The following is a 22,592-nucleotide window of genomic DNA, read 5'->3' on the forward strand; positions in this document are numbered from 1 at the left end:
AGTCTCGCGGCAGCATGTGCCACGCGTGCCAGCAGCCCATCCTAGGCCGCTGCGTCACAGCCATGGGCGCCAAGTTCCACCCGCACCACCTGGTGTGCCAGTTCTGCCTCAAGCCGCTGAGCAAGGGCTGCTTCAAGGAGCAGGAGAACAAGCCCTACTGCCACCCATGCTTCATCAAGCTCTTTGGATGAACGCAGGTGGAGAGAGGGAGGAGGGGAATGGGGTGGGGGTAAAATGAGGATGGAGGAGGAAGAGAGGAAAGGAGCAGAGAGGGCAAAGGGAACAGGAAAGAGAGAGGGAGCGTCCCTTCTACTGATGGAGGAGGAGAGGGAGAGGGAGGATCCCTTCTACTGTTGGAGGAGGAGAGGGAGAGGAAGGATTCTACTGATGGAAGAGGAGAGGGAGAGGTGGGGAGAGCTCAGGTAACGGGTGGAGAAGCCTGGACTGGAGATGCTAACCAGAGCTGAATGAAAGAAAGAAAGAACAAGGGAAGAAATAAAAGCCTCTGTTTTCTTTCCTAAGCTCTCCATCTCAGAGTTCAGTCTCTGCCTCCTTCATCTTCTTTCACTTCACTCTTTTCACAGATTTTCTGTGTCTGTTTCTTTCCTTTTTTATAATGATAGACAGTCTCTCAGAAGCTCTGGCGGTATCAGAACTGTGAGAGAAACCAGAAGACAATCACAGATAACAGATTTATCCAAAGCTAAATTATTAATGGCCTTGAAGAAGCATTCCATGAAGCATTCCAATTGGTTCTTGAAGCTGCCCCAACAGTTAGAGAGCAATTCATAATCACAGTGGCAGCACTTATACAGGGAAGATGCCAAATCATGCTGTCATTTTTATATCCTGTGGGTAACTCATTGATGTTTTTAATTGATAGCAGTTTAACCTTGTCATCAAACAATCTGAAAGGGGAAACAAAAAGGATACTGCTGACTATTCGCCTTATTTGCAAGGCGGCCATTGTAAACCAAAACAAGGCAATAGGGTACACTGACTATATCATATGTGTTCTCGCCACCTACTGGTGAATGTATAGAACACAGCAATCCTCTGGCTTGTGTACCATAGCCTCGTTTTGGTTTGTGTACCATAGCCTCGCTTTGGTTTTACAATGGCCGCCGTGTGAATAAGACGAATGGCCCAGTGGCTAGAATTCAGAGTTCTGAGCCTCTGGTCCGGTACTGGTTGGGCCCAGATCTGATCTGGGTCTGACCTGACATGATTCTGATTGGACTCAGATGTGGATCTGTGGGGTGTTCCAAATATTTGGTTTAGTGACAATCCTGGGTAAGTTGAATTTCCCCTAGGGATCAATAAACTATATCTATCTATCTAAGTTAACTCGGTGTAAGTGATAAACCTCCTACAGCGAGAGCCCAATGGCATTGTTTTGTTAGGAGAATGAAGCCATAAAGCTCTTCTATTAGGTTTGCCACTTACAACTTACCCAGGTTTGTCACTAAAGCACGTACTTGGAGTTGGAATACCCCTCCTGATCCGGTTCGATTCACACCTGCCTGGGTGTCTGATCCAGTGCTGCCCTACTGTGCTGTGAGGATTGTAGCACGGATCTCTCTGCAGCGTCCTGGAGAGGATTCCATGGTATTTCTGAGTGTTATCTTCCCCCTTATTGCACTTGACCACACGGTAAATGTTGTTAAATGAGAAGAGAAGCTCAAATCAGTGTTATGGTCATTTTGATAACTCAGTCACACACACACACACACACACAGACACACACACTACTTTCTACATTTTCCTGCTTATAATAATTATCCAAAAATTGAAAGGAAGGATTCGAAAATGTTCTGAATGAATGATTTTATGTATTTGTAATCCCATTTAATATATTTGCTTTTTTTACCGCAATATATAAATGTCACTGCTATTGCTAAATATATCCTATTGTATTACATGATTAGTGTGAACTGTTACTTTTTCATTGCTATTTTGCAGACAATGTCTGTATTGTTTTGTTTTTATGGTGCCAAAGATTTGTCAGAAATGTTTACCTATGCCAAGCGATTTTAATATAAAGAATTATCTCATTCATCTTCATAGTGACACGCAACAACACAAAGGATGACAATAAACAAGTTCTCACTCAAAACGTGTGGCGTGGGCTTTGTGAAGATAAACGTGTGGCGTGGGCTATGTGAAGATATTTCTTTCTTTTGTTCCCCAATGCGTTATTGAACTTAATTCAACAAGAACAATTTGCATCAACATGCAAACATATTATTTATCCAGTACAGATAACAAATTAAAGTAGCCTAATTAAGAAGGGAATAAAAAAGTAGCCTACTTAAGGAAAATTATATTAGGCTAATAATAAAAAGGTAGGTATTAATTTTTTGGATTTACAAGTAATCTGTTTTGTTATGTTTTAGCATAGTTATTGCTTTTTTGCTTTTCACTAATTTACAACTGTGAATAAATGACTTTACTTTAAGGGTAGCTGAAGCTTAGCCTTTGCATGTTTTGTTAATGTAGGCTATTTAAGATTTTGTCATCAGAATAATACAATTATAAATGAATTATTAATGGCATACAATTAGGCTACTGCACACAAAAATACATTTCTAAGTTAAATGGACTATGTGAAGATATTTCGAACAAGCCTGTTGGACCATGGTGATGTTTGCCATTCAGGTTTGATGAAAAGCTATAGTGGTCTGACCCCGCCCATTCCGCAGGTGTGCTAATTTAAATACGCTAATAAGTTCACAAATATGTCAGATCGGAACGAACGACGACGCTAAACGTGTAAGCAACGTGACGAACCAAGCCAAACTTAATCATCAGTTTCCTCAATGAGTGATACAGAACAGCCTGTAAGTATTGCCTTTCCCTTCAACTCAAAAGTAGGCTACTTACCTAGTTGTGACACTAGAACCCGGTAGCCTAATTGCCATGTGATCGCCTCTAAGTGTTTGTCAACTTCAATTATGCTCTGTGAAAACGTGTTACTAAAGTTAACTTGACCGACAACAACCAGTCGGAAATAATAGGCCTAATCGTTCGTGATCCATTGCAATGTTTTAGCATATGGTGCACAGAAACCTGTACTGTAGATCTAGGGATTTTGGGAGGATCGCTGCATGTTTGTTATTTATAAAACTGATGCTTCCACGCCAAGGAAACAGAGGCTCCCGTCCCTGATGCCGCATGGCCAGAGAGTGGCGGCCAATGGAGCGACGGAGAGGCGGACGCGATGGAAGATTCTGGCCTCCTGCAAGAGATGGTTGAGGAAGACGAGTCAATTGATCTCTACAACGAAGAAACTTTTGGAGCAGGTGAATTAAAATAATTAAAAAATACAATGCGACTCATGTTTAATAACGTGTGCCCCAGACACTAGGCGTGCTTTTGGTGTATGGCTAAACTTTTGTGGATGCACGGCGTTTTAGATTTCCACCTCAGACCAGCTGAAATTTTACCCTACACTTTTTTTTTTCACGTCACATCACGTCAGTTAGCGTCACGTAATTGCATTTTTCTTCTAGTGCTTTTCTGAGCCTCTTCATGTATATCCTTCTATTCGTTTCCATAGTTCTCCTAAAGCCTCCGTTGTCCCTCCCATTGCAGACGCAGAGCTGGAAGGGGGTGACATTCTCGGCAGATCGATCGACGATGGCGCCCCTGTCCCTGCGGAAACGCCACCTGCCCCCCAGCCCTCCTCCTCCTCCTCCTCCTCCCCTCCTCCTCCGCCCCCATCCCCAGCTCCCCTGGTGCGCCCCCCGTACACCCTGCCCCCCTCCAGCCCCGCGCCCCGTCTCCAGCCCCGTCTCCAGCCCCGCGTTCAGCCCCGCGTCCAGCCCCGCTCTCCCGCGGGGGTGTTGTGGGGCCGCGGCCGAGGCGGTCAGAGGGGTGGTCGGGGGCAGATGTTCGAAGACCCCGCAGTGCTGAAGAGCATCAGGCTGCGCCCCAGCCTAAAGGTGAGAACAGGGCCGAACGGTGTTCTTAAAACTGCCCCCTGTACTGAACAGGCCCTGTCCTTAAGGTGAGAACAGGGCCGAACGGTGTTCTTAAAACTGCCCCCTGTACTGAATAGGCCCCCCGAACAGTTGGTCACTGTTTACACCAGTGGTGTAGTCTACGTGACGGTATACCCTCTTACAAAGCATCACCATGTCAGTATACCCACTTACAAAGCATCACCATGTCAGTATACCCTCTTAAAATAGGCAACGGTAACGTATTGACATTTGGGGTTGATCACAGTATAGCCACCACAGCTAACTACTATGTCACAGTATAGCCACTACAGCTTACTACTATGTCACTGTAAATCCACTACAGCTAACTAGACTACACCACAGCATACCCACTACAGCTAACTAGACTACATCACAGTATACCCACTACAGCTAACTAGACTACATCACAGTATACCCACTACAGCTAACTAGACTACATCACAGTATACCCACTACAGCTAACTAGACTACATCACAGTATACCCACTACAGCTAACTAGACTACATCACAGTATACCCACTGCACCACTGTATACCCACTACAGCTAACTAGACTACACCACTGGTAGACTACACTGGTTTACACCTCTTTAGGGTGAAGAGTCCAGTAATGTAAATATTCCATAATGCTGTTCCCATCTATATACTTAATTTTTATATGTATTCCTCAGTCCTCTCTCGCTCCCTCCCTCTCTCTCCCTCCTCCTCCAGAGCCTGGACAGTGCCATAGTGGATTGCTCTCGCACGTCATATTGGGAACAAGAGAACTCTCATTCAGTAAGTGTGCGCTCTCCTGTCCATCTGCACAGCGTATTGCCATTCCAAACTGCCAAGTCCTCTGCGTATGTATTTTGGTTTTATTTTTTGCCTGTTTTTGCACAGTGGGTACCACCAAACCAATGCTTCAGAGGACCCCTACCAAAGCCCATCCTGCAGGTCTGTTTGTGTGTTGTTGGGGAACGTGCTTCACCTACCCTCGTTATAGGAGCAAATGTATTTCAGTGTCAGTTACCTTGCCAACCCACACATAAAGCAAATAACAGTAACCTAATATGACAACAATTGCTTTTTTATTTTATTTACCACAAAGCCTGGTATAATACAGCCCAAACCATGTAGGCATTAAGTCAAGTGTCCGTAGCTTAACCCTCCTGTTGTGTTCAGTCAAATTTGTCCGATTGACAATTCTTTTCTCTCAAAGTTGTTAATTTATTCTGACAATTTGGGTGTTTTATTTAACTTTAGAACACCCATTGTGTTCCTGGTCAATAATGATGGCATTAGAAATGAATGGGAGAGAAAATGGTCAGTGTATGAAATTGTGTTTTTTTTTGTGTTTTTGACCGGGAACACAAAACTAGTGAACGTAAACAAACAGAACAGGAGGGTAGGCAGTCGTTTTATTTGTCGCCTAAAAATGCTTAGCCAGCGTGGACGCTGGTGCCTAACACTAAACTCGTGCATGAGCTGTCATCTACCATCAGCATGTAAAAACTGGTGCCGGAAGAGGCAACCATTTAACGACATGTTTTCAAAATTGTCGGCAAATGCCATGCTAATTAGCTGAAGCTAACCCTCCAAATCCTGACACCCACCCCCACCCCGTCTCTATGTGCACCTCTAGCCTTGGGTGTCTGGCATCCGTCAGAAGGAAATTAACAGTTGAAAGCACAGGACACACACACACACCTCATAAACACACTTTTGCCCCACTTCACCTCCTGATCCACTGCAAATGGCAAATGAAGCCACTCACTCACATTGCCATCCATCACTCTTGTTCCTTTCATTTTCATATTATATCCTATTTAATTTCTATAGCCCCTGAGTGATTAAAGTTCTCAAGATTCTGTGTACAGTATAATTTCCTACCCCCATACACTGATTCCGTCCTGTGTTCCTTCCTTTAGCAGGATGAAGCCATTCTTCGTGTGATTGACAGGCCTGCCTATGGCCCTCGCATGCCCACCTACCCTAACTTCCTGTCTAAGTCCCGCCCCTACATGCCCACTTCCTTCCGAGGCAGGCGGGGCCTGGTGAGGGAGTGTCTGCCTGTCCGGCCCCTCCCTCACGGCTGGTACTCTCAGGTATGTAATGCCCAGGTAGGGCTGGTACTCTCAGGTATGTAATGCCCAGGTAGGGCTGGTACTCTCAGGTATGCAATGCCCAGGGCTGAGACGGGCACTTTGAGCTCCTCAGTGAAATATGCGTCTTTTATTCTAATTCTATTGTTATTGTGAATTTCTCCTATTCAAAAAAAACTAAATTGAATGTCCGCACACTTGCTCCCGTTTTGCTTTCACTTTATTTCCCCAAGTGAACGTTTTCGAGCTGCACGCTCTTCATCAGACTTGAATCAAGATAGACACACGTCATACTTATTAGGTAGAAAGGGTCACATGATAAATCAATCAGGTTCTGATTGGAAGGCACACCCACTGCAGAGGTGCATCCCAAGGTACCAACAGACATCCACAAATATTTTTCACCACACTACACCAGCCTCTACCAAATATACAAAAAAATATACAGAAAAAATATACATATACACATATATACATACAAACATAAGTACATATTTTGAAGTTCTTTCTAAAACACGTCTTAGAGTGTACAAAGAAGTCTATTCAGAGTACTTGACATAGCATCAGGCCCTATGGCCATCATAATTTCAAGTAAGCATGATAAGGTGTCTATATAATCACAAGGTTACTATTTTTATCCAGGAGACTACAGCATCATGTTAAAAACTTTTGCTACAGTCTTTACTCACTTCCAAAGGGCAAACAGAAGAACACGAAACGGAAGTACCATTATTTAAAGATTTTCAGTTAGCAACCACATAGTCATTAAAATAGTTACAGGAACGGTCTGATATTAAAGTCCTCATTCATACCCCTTGGTGCCATAGTGTCCAGGGTGTAAATCCGATATAGTTCACGTTTGAGAAGTAAGTTGTCAATATTGCCCCCCCTCCTGGGCTTTTTTATCATCTCAATTCCCATATATTTAAGGGCAGACACATTATGACGGGCCTCTTTAAAATGGGCTGCCACTAATTGAACTGAATTTCTCCTATTGTAAATTTCTTCTCCTTTAATGTTCCCTGAGAAGATGGTTTGTTTATGATTTTCGTGTGTGCGTGTGTGTGCGTGCGTGTGTGTGTGTGTGTGTGTGTGTGTGTGTGTGTAGATGCATCCCATGGTACCTCGCTCACCACTGCGTCCACGGCAACTGCTAACCCCCCGGCAGCAGTTTAACCAGGTGACACCCCCACCCTCTCCCCACCCCACTTCATGCAGTCTCCTTGTCATTTGTGTAGTGATATTTGTCTATGACCTTTGTTTATGTCTTTGACCTTGAACTTTGACCTTGACTCTCCTATCGCTGTATATCAGTCCTGCCTCACATCTCCTCAGCCAATGACTCCAAAGATGGCACAGCCCCGATTCGGCCCCCTCTCTCCAAGACCCGCCCCCTTCTATAGCCCATCAGCCAATGCGCTTCAGCGGTTCAGGTCTGTCGTCTTCATCCACTCTTCGTTGGTTCATGTGTCAGACCAAACAGAAGCCTTAATGGAAATTCTTTCAGCGTTTTGACTTTATAGGTTGCATATAGACATAATGTTTTTATTTATGTATTATTTAGTTATTTATTTTTATTTATTTATTTATTTATTTATTTATTTAGTAAACTGCCTTCCCAATTCATCTACAATCCAGTTGTCCAAATCTCTGTGGGGTGGGTCAATTTCTTGTTTCTGGTCACATGTGCAAATTTGACAGCTGGCCCCTCTGACCTCTGACCTTTGACCTTACCCATAGATTCCCAGGATCTGTGACGCAGCTTCATCCCCAGCACAAACGTCTGCTCAGCCAGAGACCGCCCAAACCACACAGGTGACTGGCACACTGCAGCAAAGTGAAGCGTCGGCACACACACACACACACACACACACACACACACACACACACACACACACATACCCCCCCCCACACACACACACACACACACACACACACACACATACCCCCCCACACACACACACACACACACACATACACACACACACACACACACACCCCTATACCCTTGAGGAAATTAATTGAAACAAAACCAGATGTGGTCCTATTTTCCAACACCAAAAAGAAGTGATGTTCATTAGAGCCAGATGATGGCCATAGATGATGTGACTTTACTCTGGGCATGTACGAAAGACCCTCACAGGACACCATACAGGGAAGGGAAGCAGTGGTGGTGCGTCCTCACCCCTTTCCACTTCTACAGAATACCTCTGTGGTTTAAAACCCCTGTGCCTCTGAGATCCCAGCCTAGTCACATCTCTGCCCTTGAGTTAGTTAATCGTGTGTGTGTGTGTGTGTGTGTGTGTGTGTGTGTGTGTGTGTGTTAGTTCTACATACAGGAAACCGGAGCGGTGGGATCCGTACGCTGAGCTTATGTCGGACAAGGAGAAGGAGTGGATCATCCGACTACAGATGATCCAGCTGCAAAGTGAAAACCCTCATCTGGACGACTACTACTATCAAGTAAAGGCACACAGTGCATACACACACACACACACACACACACACGTATATACATATATATACACACAGGCATGAGAATCCATGACGACTGCAATCAGGTGTAACAAGCACTTATGAATCAACTTGTACAACTGTCAGCTACACACACACACACACACACACACACACACGCACATTCACACTTTAAGGAATCTGTGTTCTCTCTCTGTCCGCCCCTGTCAGGAGTACTATAAGAAGATGGAGGCCAAGTTGGCTGAGGAGGAGAAGAGGGGCGATTGGGCAAAGAGGGAGACCCCCAAACTCACCACGCCCTACGTCACCAAGACCGAGTACTACACGCCAGGTCTCCTGTCCTCCCAGACCCACATTTCTTCCTTCGGCTGCTGCATTTCATTACTCCTTTCAAGCCTCTCTTTTCCCCTTGTAATGGTGTCTGTTCCACTGTAAAGTCTTTAGTGACCTTTATTTGTTTACTGTTCACACCAGGAACGTTAACTGTAACAGTAACGGCAAAAACATGTTTTATGTATTGCTCTAGTTGGCATGAATAACATCCGCAATGCGTGTTCTAACAATGAACACGTGAAGAATGATCTCGTTGGCGATCACTTTCAGAGCACGTTTAAGAGTGATAAAAAGCTGACCACTGGAATCAATCAAATTTCAGACATCACATTCATCAATATTCGCCTTATTCACCTGGCGGTCAGAACGAGGCTAAAGGGTACACTTGCCATTACACCTAAGTCCAGCAGATGGTAGAGGTAATGCACTCCGTCTGCAAACTGCCAAAAAAAAACTCACTGAAGAAGAACAGGCCAGCGAACCCTTCTTTTTCAATAAGCTTAATGTGCATTACCTCCACCATCTGCTGGACTGAGGTGTAATGGCAAGTGTACCCTTTAGCCTCATTCTGCCCGCCGGGTGAAATAAGGCGAATTGGGAGAGACTTGCCTTATCGCTCCTGGTGTGAAGGGCCTGAAGTGGTTAAAGTGTTGCCTAGAGGCACATTGTAGGATGGAAGGCTAAATTGATGTCTATACTCAGGTTCTTTAGTTGAACATTATTTCAGGGCCGTTGTGTTTGTACAAATGGTGCCTTAATGTAAATACGTAATTAATATTTTCAAGTGAACTAATGGTTTATGGACAAGAGTCCGCTGAAAACATGTTCCATGCCTCAAGGACCATTCACACCAACGATGACCATAAAGTGGCAATGTGAATGACCGCTTTCACACACACAAAATATAATTATGATGACATGAAGAACGATGTCGTCGGGATTACTTTCAGTTGTCGTTATTGGTGTGAACGTCCCTTTAGACGGCCGGCGGGCAGGTTATTGGTGTGAACATCCCTTTAGACGGCCGTAGGGCAGGTTGAACGTCCCTTTAGACGGCCAGAGGGCAGGTCATTGGTGTGAACGGCCCTTTAGACGGCCGGCAGGCAGGTTATTGGTGTGAACGGCCCTTTAGACGGCCGGCGGGCAGGTTGAACGTCCCTTCAGACGGCCGGAGGGCAGGTCATTGGTGTGCACGGCCCTTTAGACGGCCGGCGGGCAGGTTGAACGTCCCTTTAGACGGCCGGCGGGCAGGTTGAACGTCCCTTTAGACGGCCGGAGGGCAGGTTGAACGTCCCTTTAGACGGCCGGAGGGCAGGTTGAACGGGCCTTTAGACGGCCGGCGGAGGGAAGGCTGGACTGATGTCTGTCTCTCCATGTTTCAGTGGTCCACATCGAAGGGTCGCTGGGGCAGGTTGCCGTGTCGACGTGTTTCTCCCCGAGGCGAGCGATAGATACTGTTCGTGGACACAGCCCTGATGAGGTGAGGGGGGAGTGTGTGTGTGTGTGCGTGTGTCGGGGGGAGTGTGTGTGTGTGCGTGTGTCGGGGGGAGTGTGTGTGTGTGCGTGTGTCGGGGGGAGTGTGTGTGTGTGCGTGTGTCGGGGGGAGTGTGTGTGTGTGCGTGTGTCGGGGGGAGTGTGTGTGTGCGTGTGTCGGGGGGAGTGTGTGTGTGCGTGTGTCGGGGGGAGTGTGTGTGTGTGTGCGTGTGTGTGTGTCGGGGGGGAGTGTGTGTGTGTGTGCGCGCGCGTGTGTGTCGGGGGGAGTGTGTGTGCGCGCGTGTGTGTGTCGGGGGGAGTGTGTGTGTGTGTGTGCGCGTGTGTGTGTGTGCGTGTGTGTGTGTGTGTCGGGGGGAGTGTGTGTGTGTGTGCGCGTGTGCGCGTGTGTGTGTCGGGGGGAGTGTGTGTGTGCGCGTGTGTCGGGGGGAGTGTGTGTGCGTGTGTCGGGGGGGGGGGGGGGAGTGTGTGTGTGTGCGCGTGTGTCAGGGGGGGGGGGGGGAGTGTGTGTGTGTGTGTGTCGGGGGGGAGTGTGTGTGTGTGTGTCGGGGGAGTGTGTGTGTGTCCTGTGCTTTCTGACTGTTTCTTTCCTTCTGAAGGACGCCAGACACCCAAGGCTAGAGGTGCACATCGAGAAGGTAAACAAATGTCATTGACTTGCATTATGTTCATTACTCAGATTAAAGCGGATTTCTCCTCGCGCCCTCTAGCAAAAACTATCTGAATGAGGCAGTGCAAGTAAGACCGCAGACTCCTAGAACCCAAAGTGGCCTCTGATGCAAAAACAATAGTGTAAATATGTAAATATGGTCTGTTTGTAAATATGTAAATATGGTCTGTAAATATGTAAATATGGGTTGTTTGTAAATATGTAAATATGGTCTGTTTGTAAATATGTAAATATGGTCAGTTTTAGGGCTGGGACAACGCGTCGACGTAATCGATGACATCGACGCAAAAAATACGTCGACGCAAAATATGAGCATTGATTCGTCAAGCATAAAGTGTGCTGCTAAATATTGCTAATGCTAAACACCTTCAGTGTTTTCCATACGTTGACTAATCTGTGGCTGGGCACCACGAAATCAAAACCGGCCACCACACATTGATGTTCTATGTTGTAGGCCTACTATTTAAATTAAAGATAAAATAATTTAATTGAGCTGCACTTTTTACTCACACAGCCTTTCCTCGCCCCGCCCGCTCTCTCTCGTAACGAGCCCGCTGCTCCTCCTCTGCATGTGCATTTAACAAAATATTCACGATTGTTGAAGGATTGTTGTTGCCACATAGAAGCACTGCATAGAACACAGTGGGCTAAATTGCTATTAAATCCGCTTAGCATCGTGACCATGCTGCGCAAATTTGCAGCATTAAAACTGCTGCATTAAAGTTAAAGTAAACTCTGCTAAACTGTTAACATAGTTTAGTCTCCTCAATGTACTAAGTTAAGTTACAGTATGCAATCAAGCAGTAGCCTATCTCAAAGCTAACGTTAGAATACTGTTGTCAAGTTTAGCATGCTTACTTGCAGCTGCTTATTCGTTACTAATGCAGGGCTCATTTTATTGACTGTTTGCAAAATCCCGATGTAAATGGAAAAGTGTTTTCCAAGACTCAAAAGTGCTTGTCCAAAGGAGAAATACGAACCGTTATTTGAACTAACTGGGTGATTCTCCAACTATGGTACTTTTTGGACCTGAACATTTTCAGAAAATGAAACATTTTTAATTAAAATATTACTGGCATAATTTGTTTCCCCAGTATGCCTAGATACCTGCCCTGAAGTTGGCTGTGCTGATTTTTATGGAATAATATGTATTTTTTGACATTTTTCCAGACAATAGCAAAAGCAATGGTCATTTCCACAACCGAACAAAAACAAGCCAACCTGTCTACCTATCACTACCATGGAGACAGATGTGGAAAAGACGGTCGTGGAAATGACATTTTCCCACTTTCCCTCTAATATCTCATGTTTGACTAGCCTGTTAGTGTTAGTTTTAGAGTTAGCATTAAATAATCTCAAATTACACCTAATGAAATTGTAAAAATCCAGAATTTTTCCCATCGGAATGAATTATGAGCGGTTCAGAAATGACGTACAATAAACATACTCGCGGTATTTCTCATATTTACCTTGATATATCTCCTATGTATTAACCTCTGCTGGGATCATTCTTTCATTCAGCCATGTGGATCCCTCTGGAGTGTCAGTTGCTATGGTTACTGAGTATACAAATCTAGAATACTGAGTCTGGGATTGCATTTTATGCAGAGGTGTGGAAATGACGGGAACCCAAGGGACAAGTGTTTAACATGTTTAAAATATGCCAAATCGAAAAGAAATATAAAAACAAATAGTAGATTTGAATGAATTGGGTTATAATGCATACTTTCTGTTTGAATTTAAAATTATATCAGTATTAGATTTTAAGAGAGATAAGGTCGAAGACCCAAAGTCTGGCCTAGGGACAGAGGCAAAATAGTAAAAAACGCATATAAAATGTCTTATATTTTATAAAAAACAACATAATTGAACAATGATTTTTTATATATAGGTTCCCCTAAATATGTAGTAAGTGTGAAAAAAATAAAAAAGTGGAAATGTTTTTTATTTTTTTAAATATATGTCAAGGACAGAAAAAGTACCATAGTTGGAGAATCACCCACCTACGTTATGAATTGCATCCACACATCAGCAGCCTAACTGTGTTAATGTTAATTGCAAGGATTCCCACACGAACGTTTTAAAATGACAGGCACTCAATTAGACATACACTACTGAACTTTATTGACTGCTACCTCTGACTAAGAATGCATTACTTTGCACTTGTATAGTCTTTTATTTTGGAATCTTAAGAGCAATAAACATATATTGCAATGTTAAAGAATTGTTTTTCATTCAGATGTGTAAATAAACATGTATAAGTTGCTATTAGTGAATTAATGGGGAGATAATCGATAATCGAATCGAAATCGAATCGGACTGAAAAAATGAATCGTTAGATTAATCGATGCATCGAAAAAATAATCGCTAGATTAATCGTTTAAAAAATAATCGTTTATCCCAGCCCTAGTCAGTTTGCATGAACGGGGTCTCCCTTGTCAAAAGCGGAGATCGAAGGTCTAACAGGAGCCAAGGAGCAGGACCGGAGCACTCAACGCTTTAAGTGATTTTTATTTTTATTAGCCTAGTGCAAACCGACTAACGTTTCGACGCCCATGCATCATCTTCAGAGTCTCCCTTGTCCCATGCTCTCATGTAAAATCCAGCTGATCGTTTTTGTGTAATCCGGCACACAACAGACACATAAACAAACAGACGAAAAGGCACGGTACACAAAACCTGGGTGGAGTAAACGGCTGGTTGTCCTGTCGTCTCCACCCTGCTGCAGCTGTTTAGTGCACTGTTGGAGGTGGAGTAAACGGCTGGTTGTCCTGTCGTCTCCACCCTGCTGCAGCTGTTTAGTGCACTGTTGGAGGTGGAGTAAACGGCTGGTTGTCCTGTCGTCTCCACCCTGCTGCAGCTGTTTAGTGCACTGTTGGAGGTGGAGTAAACGGCTGGTTGTCCTGTCGTCTCCACCCTGCTGCAGCTGTTTAGTGCACTGTTGGAGGTGGAGTAAACGGCTGGTTGTCCTGTCGTCTCCACCCTGCTGCAGCTGTTTAGTGCACTGTTGGAGGTGGAGGAGGCTGCCAGGAGGAAGGTGTATGTGAGGGTGGAGGAGAAGCAGCAGCTGCTGCAGGACATGCAGAGGAAGGTGGAGCAGGTCTACTCTCAAATCCGTCACACAAACCCCCAGTAAGTCTGTGGCTAACGCTCTCTTTTGGTCTCTCTCATCTGTGTGTCTGTCTCTCGCTCTGTCTCTCTCTCACTTTCTCTCTCTGTCTGTCTTTCTTTCTTTCTTTCTTTCTTTCTCTCTCTCTCTCTCTCTCTCTCCGTCTCTCGCTTTATCTATCTCTCTCTGTCTCTCTCACTCCGTCTCTCGCTTTATCTATCTCTCGCTCTCTCTCTGTCTCTCTCTCTCCGTCTCTCGCTTTATCTCTCTCTCGCTCGCTCTGTCTCTCTGACATTACAGTTGGGAAGGTAGTTTACTTTCAAAAAGCATTTGAGTGACACATACAGGTGATTTCCTGGCTGATTAACTCTGGTGTGTGTGTGTAGGGAGTCCGGTGAGGAGTTCCTTCCTTGCCTGCTGGTCTCCAAGGGCAAGCGACTCTTGGCCCGCCTCCTGCCCTTCCTCTCCCATGATGCCGCGCTGCACGTCCTCACCATGGTGACCACACACCTGCCCATGCTGATTAGCAAAGACATTGATGAGGTGTGTGTGTGCAGAGCAAAATCTGAGCAAGCGGTGTTGTAATGACTTAAAGGGGTGGTTCAGGATTTTGGACATAAGACCTCATTTCCAAGTAAGCAAGTGTGATATTTATCAGTGGAGACCGTTTTCAACACGTTTCATCCAGTCCTTGTAATTGCAGAGTTCGCAGGTGCTAGGCTAGCGCAAGTCAACGGTATGTGCTAGCCTGCCACTAAAGACAGTCTTACCCACTCCAAAGTACACCCGAGGCAAATTCCAGACAATCGATGTAAATGTCTGTGTTGATAGAATAGTGTAAGAAATACAACTACCCTCGCATCGCGTTGCAATAGTTATATTTTGGTCCCTGAAGTTGGTAGTAGTCATTTTGCATCTCAGCAGCGGACTGATATTACCAAGGCTACTACTAAGTATCCCCATTGGAGTGCGCTTTACTGTTTACTTTTCGGCGCAGTACTACTAACCGGAGCAAGTATAATTCCGTCGTGGTAAGAAACAAGTCCCTCAAAATGTAATGCGATCGTTGAAATGCAAGGATAGAATAACGTTAGAAATAACAGTATCAATACAGACATAGATAGATAGATAGATAGATACTTTATTGATCCCCAGGGGAAATTCAAGAAAGACATTTACATCGATAGTCTGGCGTTATAATTGATTTGCCTCGGGTGTACTGTGGAGTGGATAAGACCGTTTTTAGTGGCAGGCTAGCACATACCGTTGACTTGCGCTAGCCTAGCACCTGCGAACTCTGCAATTAGAAGGACTGGATGAAACGTGGTAAACGGTCTCCACTGATAAATATCACACTTGCTTACTTGGAAATGAGGTCTTATGTCCAAAATCCTGAACCACCCCTTTAATTGAGCAAGATCTTAATTACCAACTTACTCTCAATTATGTTGATAAAAAAAAATAGTAAATGGGGGGGGGGGGGGTGAAGCAGTGCTTGATTTTTAATGGAATCTTCTCAGAGAGTACTGGTCAATATTATAGTAGTGCACTGCACCTCAGTTTCATGGAGAAAAGAAATGTTCTTTTCTTTTTACCCTCTCAGGCCCTGCCAGTTTTGTACGCCCCCCTTCGAGACGTGGTCAGTGCCCTGTCCTTCAGCCAGCTGGTTGGGGTCCTGAAGGAGTTCACGGTCACAGTGCCCGAGACCAATGAGACGATCCTCACACTCGCCTGTCAAAATGAGGTCTGGAGATTCTCCCTCCTCCGTGCTGTACTTAAGAGCGACTGGAAAGCGATTCATTTTTGAATGCAGAGTTTGATGCATGTGATGCATGCACAGGTTGATAGCCTCGCTAAACCCCAGACACATTCTCAATTTGAGAATTGGTCTGGACGTTCTTGGTGCACTTTAAATTTCCAAGGAGAAAATTCAAATGCACACTGAGATTTGTCTGCGTCCACCCAGGCTAACGGTTTTATGTGTTATTTTTCTATCATTTTGCTGCTTTCTAGTTTGGCCTGTCGCTGCTGTATGCTCTGCTCTCTCAGGGCGAGAGACTGCTGTCCTCCAACGTTCCCATGGAGCCTAACATAGGAGACTTTGAGACCTGGTAGGACAGCCCTCTGTTCACTGTGGGACTTTCACTTGGGAGCCACTAGGGGGTGGCAGTGAGTTAAAGAGGGGCCCAGCATGAACTCTTCAGAAACCGTGAAAGTTGTTGTTGCCTGGATTGCTATCTGGAGGTCAGGGGTTAGGAAGAGCAGGAGTGTGGCTTCTTAAATGAAATACATATTCAATTGTGTGTGTGTGTGTGTGCGAACAAACAATAAATCATAAATACCAAGTGTTTAAGTAAAATGGATCTCCAATCTAGAACATGGCATTTTATTGACTGTGCTCTGCAGGACTGACACGGTCTTCCAGGTTGCCCAGCAGCTGTCCAAGGCCTCCTTGGTGGAGCCACTCTTCCTGCCCTCAAACCTGCTGACTCTCTTCTGCCGCTACCTGGACAAGCGCACTGTCCACCAGCTCAAGAGCAACATCGAGTGAGTTCACCAAAGTGTAAAAAAGACTAACGGAAAATGAAACGTGGTGATTTTCCAGGCTGATTTTGACATGACTATACTCTCATTCCGGCGTAATAATCAAGGAACGTTGCGAACATACCATAGACGCAGCAGCACAATGATATCACGCAGTACCTGAAAATAGTCCCCGTAGGCTGTAACTTCCAGCAACAAGGTTGAGCTGCAGCAGATTATTACAGCTTTATTTAGACTTTAGACATTGCCTACCCTTTACATTAGAGACCCCAGTGTTTCCCATACATTGACTAATCTGTGGCAGTGCGCCATGAAATCAAAATCGGCCGCCACAGATTAATATTCTATGTTTTATTTAATTTAAATTAAATATAAGATTAAATCCTTGCATTGCCATTGAGCTGCGCTTTTTACGCACGCAGCCTTTCCTTACCCCGCCCCGCTCTCTCTCATAGCCTGCTGCCCCTCCTCTGCATGTGCATTTAACAAAATATTCACGATTGTTGAAGGATTATTGTTGCCACATAGAAGCATTGCATAGAAGACGTCTGGCTAAATTGCTATTAAATCCACTTAGCATCGTGACCATGCTGTGTAAATTTGTTCAAAACTGCTGCATTGAAGTTAACTCTGCTAAGATCTTATCACAACATAGTTTAGTCTCTTCAATGTAGCCTACTAAGTTAAGTTATGCAATCAAGCAGTATCTCAAAGCTCAAGTTAGAATACTGTTTGGATGTCGAATTTTGTATGCGTAGCCTACTTACAGCTGCTTGTCAATTTCGTTGAGGGGCTCATTTTATTGACTCTGACACTGAATGTTTACAAAATCCCGATGTAAATGGGAAAAGTGTTTTCCAAAATTCAAAAGTGCTTGTCCCAAGGAGAAGTACAACCTTTATTTTAACTATGTAGAAAACGTTATGAATTGCATCCACACATCAGCAGACTTTTAACTGTGTTACTCACGAACGTCTTAAGTGACAGCCGCACCCCCCGCCACAAATTTAATCCAATTCTGTGGGAAACACTGGACCCCCAATGTTACAACAGCTATTTGTCTTCACTGCCAAATTCTTCAAAGTGGTGAGCAGTCGAGAGGCCTCCATGTAGCTCTTGCCATTTGTTTTTACTGTATCTCTTAAACCTTTACCTTAATCAGCTTCGACTCCAGGCAATTGTCAAAAGGTATATGTGCTGACGATAATACACCTGTGGTGACTCACCTGTAGGTCCGCCTCTGGTTACCTGGCCGTGGTGTCGTAGAGTGGCGAGCACTGGAAGCTACTGCTGCTGTGTGGTCAGGTGTGTCCAGCGCGTTGCACACCTGCCGGCCACCTGGAGGCGAGCATACGGCCTTGCATGTGTACATACATGTATCAATTTGTGTCTCAATTATTTATGTATAATTAATTAATTAATGTTTGAGTATGTGACATCTGTGTGTTATCGGATGTGAAAACGGATGGGTCAGATGTCGAAGTGACGTGTCATTCTGAGGCGATTTCTGACCTGTCTACATTATCCCCCGTCTTTTTTTTTTTCTTTTTCTTTAAATTCTTTACACCTTACTCCTTCACGTTTCCACTCTCCCCTTTTCTGTTTTCTTTGTTTTTGAAATCTGTTTCCTTGTAAATATGTATTGAAGCCTTCAGGCTTTGGATGCTAGGCTACATTTGTCTAGTTGTTGAGCTGATCTCTTAATCTAACCAAGCTTGGCTGAATCTGTTGGTGTGCTTGCTGTGTGGAGGTTTTGTTTGAGTCCATAGACTGCAAGGTCTTCGCCTGCCCTACCCACAGTGTCCTGCAGGGGGCGCTAGTCGTAGTGGGATTCTTTGTAATCTGTTCATTCATGATTGACACTCATGGGGGAAAAAATGACATCCTCTCTTTTCAATCTTTCTTTTGGCCTCTGCTATTTTAGCTGTAAGCATTAAGTTGCTCTAGTTCTTAAGTATGACTTTGTTCATATTACAACTTGCATTGGGAAATGTTGACTTTAGAACTCCACAGAGCAAGTAAATTGGTTCAGTAAATATTAATAATATTGCTCCGTTTGTAATATTGTCTGATTTAGACTTTAAAATGTGATTTATAAAATATCAACAGATTTGGGTTATCTCTTAAAAGAGAATATTGTTAAATGTAGTCAAATGTGTTTACAAATATTTCATCTTTTTTTTAACTAAGTTATTTCCCTATTTGGTTTAACAGGAAACAGATGATTATATTTGTGCACCCCTATGTTGTATAGCACTTGCAGTATAAAACTAATAAAAAAATCATAAAAGCCTGTCTTTGAGCCTTTTCTCATTGAGAAGTTGACCGTTTCTAGTCCTCTAAAGAGCCCTTCATCTCACACTCTTCAATTTTATTTTTGTGGCATTAATTCTTCTAACTTCTCTATAATGGGTCGGTAACTTGAAGGGTGCGAGTTTGACAGCGTAGTTTACCGACGGTGTATGCACACTGGCCGTAGTGACTGTGTCTGATGCACACAGTGGGCAGGCAGGTTGAAGTTAACTAACTAGCTCTTAAATTCCAATTCAATTCTTGAGTTTCTCTTGCATTTCAATTGAGGTAGCAAACAGGAAGCAGAATTGCAATTCGAATTGTGCACAACCCCGGTTAGATGGGAATTTGCTACTGGTTGCATGCGATTTTGTTTATTCAATTTCACTTCACCAGACAAGTCGTGCCCATTTCAGAGTCCCAGCCTTGGCGTAGCTTCCCACTACCTACAGGATCTCGCCACTGAACTTGGGCCCGATGAATTCTAAATCACTGTAGAAATTGAAACTGAAGGGAATCATGGTCAGTAAGCTGTGGTGGTGCTCTGACTGGTGTGTGTGTGTGTGTGTGCGTATACAAACCTGTGTGTATGCGTGCATGAATACAAACCTGTGTGTATGCGTGCATGAATACAAACCTGTGTGTATGCGTGCATGAATACAAACCTGTGTGTATGCGTGCATGAATACAAACCTGTGTGTGTGCGTATACAAACCTGTGTGTATGCGTGCATGAATACAAACCTGTGTGTATGCGTGCATGAATACAAACCTGTGTGTATGCGTGCATGAATACAAACCTGTGTGTATGCGTGCATGAATACAAACCTGTGTGTATGCGTGCATGAATACAAACCTGTGTGTATGCGTGCATGAATACAAACCTGTGTGTATGCGTGCATGAATACAAACCTGTGTGTCTGCGTGCATGAATACAAACCTGTGTGTATGCGTGCATGAATACAAACCTGTGTGTATGCGTGCATGAATACAAACCTGTGTGTATGCGTGCATGTATACAAACCTGTGTGTATGCGTGCATGAATACAAACCTGTGTGTATGCGTGCATGAATACAAACCTGTGTGTATGCGTGCATGAATACAAACCTGTGTGTATGCGTGCATGAATACAAACCTGTGTGTATGCGTGCGCATGTACAAATCTGGAAAAAGGAAAGGAATGCAGATAGAAAGTACTGAAACAAATCTACAACACACGTGTAGTTTTCCTGCGCACGTAAGACTGCACACACAGGTCTTACATGATTGTTGGTTTCTGGTGGTAGCCTGCTAATCACTGAATAAAGAATGAAGGTTATGAATATAATGGATTCTGAGAATGAAAGGAACGGCAGTCCCCCCCCCCCCCCCCGTATTGAAGACACAGTAACACCCATGGTGTCCCAGGCTGTCTGTGTCCCAGGCTGTATAGGGCTCTCCTGTTGTCTGTGTCCCAGGCTGTATAGGGCTCTCCTGTTGTCTGTGTCCCAGGCTGTATTGGGCTCTCCTGTTGTCTGTGTCCCAGGCTGTATAGGGCTCTGCTGCAGTCTGTATCCCAGGCCTGTATAGGGCTCTCCTGTTGTCTGTGTCCCAGGCCTGTATAGGGTTGTGCTGCAGTCTGTGTCCCAGGCTGTATAGGGTTGTGCTGTCTCGTCTGGCCTTTGGCACCTGCTGAATGGTCTGTCTGCTTCTGGGTTTACACACATCATAATGAATAGGGTCCTGTCACACTCACACACACACACACAAACCACCTCAGCACACACACACACATTCCCTCTCTCTCTCCCTCGTACACACACACACACACACACACACACACACAGACGAGCTTACCGGACTCTTTATCTCATGCCAACATTAAAATGTAGGGTCTGGGCACTCACCGTTCGCAGTGCTCAGTCCGAGGGGCGGGATAATCAGTTGTCTTTCAAATTCCCTCTGCACGCAATAGGACAGCGGCAGCGCTATGAGTCCCATGCGTTTCCCACCAGCGGAGCTAGTTGGCTAGTTCAAACGTTTGCCATGCTATAGATTTGTAGTAATTTCTCTTATACTTGGAGGGCCATTTTCTTGCGATGTAGCTTGGCTGACACCAGACCAATTCTGGGCGTTCTCAGGTCACTTACAGTCTCTTAATTACCAGATGTGAAACTAAATTAAATTAAGATCATGTGCATTGCACTCTTACCAAATACTTTCGTAAGTACAGCAAACAAAGGTTTTCAATGCTGCTGTTTATTCAATTTGCTACCCTTCTGAGAGTGCTTGCATGTAAGCAAATAGATATTGGCTGTTTGTTGTTTTAATCTTAATCGTAAAATGGTTCAAAGTTACGGGAAAAGAGGATTCAGCCCTACAGAATATGCACAATACATCTATGAAGTGACTTTTGAGAAAATACTTGATCCATCTCTATATTTTCTGTTTCTATGTAGGCTATGCTATAAAATCTTAGGATCATAAAATAGGTGGGACTGCTTTTGAAATAATATGATAACATGATATTACACACTTTCAATATTTGCAACAATAAAATATTTTCAATAAAACTGAAACAAAGTTGGATTTATTTATTTATTTTACTTACACAATTGTAATATTTGCAAAAAAATAAAATTAGAACAAAGTTGGGAAACTATTTTGAGAGACATGTGGCCTCAACAGTTGATCACTTCTTGTGTAACGTCTGAAAGAGATAAACCTTTTTGTCCCACTAGGCCTCCCATACTCCAGCAGCTGACCTCTAATCTGACCTTTAGCAAATGGGCTTCAGTGTGGCCCTAACTGTGTGTTCCTTGCGCCAGCAGAACCGTGTTCTAAACAGCGTTCCGGTCCGCTTGACCGGTGGGGGCCCACAAGATGGTTTGTTTGTGTTCAGAGGTAGATCTGTCGCTTGAGAGAAAAAGGAGAGGGGAAAAGAAAGGGGGGGGGGGGGGCAGAGACGTCTTTAGTTCTGATTTACCAAAGCTTGGGGATCCAAGATCATCTTTTTTGGTTCTAATGTATTAATGTAACGTAATGTAATGCAATCACCTGAACAGGTAAGGACTTATTTAGTGAGTAAGGACATATTAGCCCTTATTTGGATCAGGGATACATTAACATCACTGATTTCGCATAAATCATAATCATGTGCAAATCAATCATCTATTGTGATCAACGTGTAGCGATTATGTAGTTTGATTGAAAATAAGAGATGACCCACAAGAAATGGCCACCCCATCATTCCAGCCTAATTCACTGATTGGCTCCTTCACACCTCCATCATCCCAGCCTATTTCACTGATTGGCTCTTTCACTCCTGCAGCTCAAGCTGGTGTGAAGTGAGGGTTCTGGTGCAAAACGGTCTACCGTGTGTCACCCACGTGGGTGCTACTCTTTGGTGCCTAGTGGACTGACGTTAGGTTTTCCCCCTTCAGTGCTAAGCACTTTGGGTATCTAGGTAAAGCGCTTCTTAAATGTAACATGTTGCTGTTCTAGATAAAGCATTGTTCTAAATAAAGCACTTCCCAAATGTGATGTGTGGCTGTTCTAGATCAAATGTAATGTGCGGCTGCTCTAGATAAAATGTAATGGGAGGCAATATTTCTTTTTTTTTGATGGAG

At 44.3% G+C, this 22,592-nt stretch overlaps 2 protein-coding genes across 6 annotated transcripts in view; both read left to right on the forward strand.

Moving 5' to 3' along the window:
* LOC143137544 (transforming growth factor beta-1-induced transcript 1 protein-like) overlaps positions 1 to 2,116 on the forward strand; it is a 17,162-nt gene extending 15,046 nt beyond the window's left edge. For all 5 annotated transcript variants that reach the window (XM_076297781.1, XM_076297783.1, XM_076297782.1 and 2 more), the window contains one exon: positions 1 to 2,116. This exon is cut by the window's left edge and continues 76 nt beyond it. In XM_076297781.1, the coding sequence (XP_076153896.1) occupies positions 1 to 191 (191 nt within the window). In that variant the 3' untranslated portion in view covers positions 192 to 2,116.
* A 521-nt stretch (positions 2,117 to 2,637) lies between these two features.
* Positions 2,638 to 17,958, forward strand: patl2 (PAT1 homolog 2). Its single transcript, XM_076299126.1, has 19 exons — positions 2,638 to 2,658; positions 3,146 to 3,302; positions 3,595 to 3,944; positions 4,698 to 4,763; positions 4,869 to 4,922; positions 5,900 to 6,073; positions 7,179 to 7,295; positions 7,385 to 7,503; positions 7,811 to 7,885; positions 8,410 to 8,533; positions 8,756 to 8,876; positions 10,261 to 10,358; positions 10,969 to 11,007; positions 14,032 to 14,171; positions 14,535 to 14,691; positions 15,752 to 15,892; positions 16,162 to 16,259; positions 16,555 to 16,695; positions 17,925 to 17,958. Exons 1-19 carry the CDS (start codon positions 2,638 to 2,640, stop codon positions 17,956 to 17,958), a joined length of 2,226 nt encoding a protein of 741 aa, XP_076155241.1.
* The last annotated feature ends 4,634 nt before the right edge of the window (positions 17,959 to 22,592 follow it).

Source organism: Alosa pseudoharengus, unplaced genomic scaffold (genome assembly GCF_046254945.1).
Source record: "Alosa pseudoharengus isolate Yale_2024_CS ecotype anadromous, Long Island Sound unplaced genomic scaffold, YU_APseudo_1.1 YU_APseudo_1.1_scf_21, whole genome shotgun sequence".
In the NCBI taxonomy this organism is placed as follows: Eukaryota; Metazoa; Chordata; class Actinopteri; order Clupeiformes; family Clupeidae; genus Alosa; species Alosa pseudoharengus.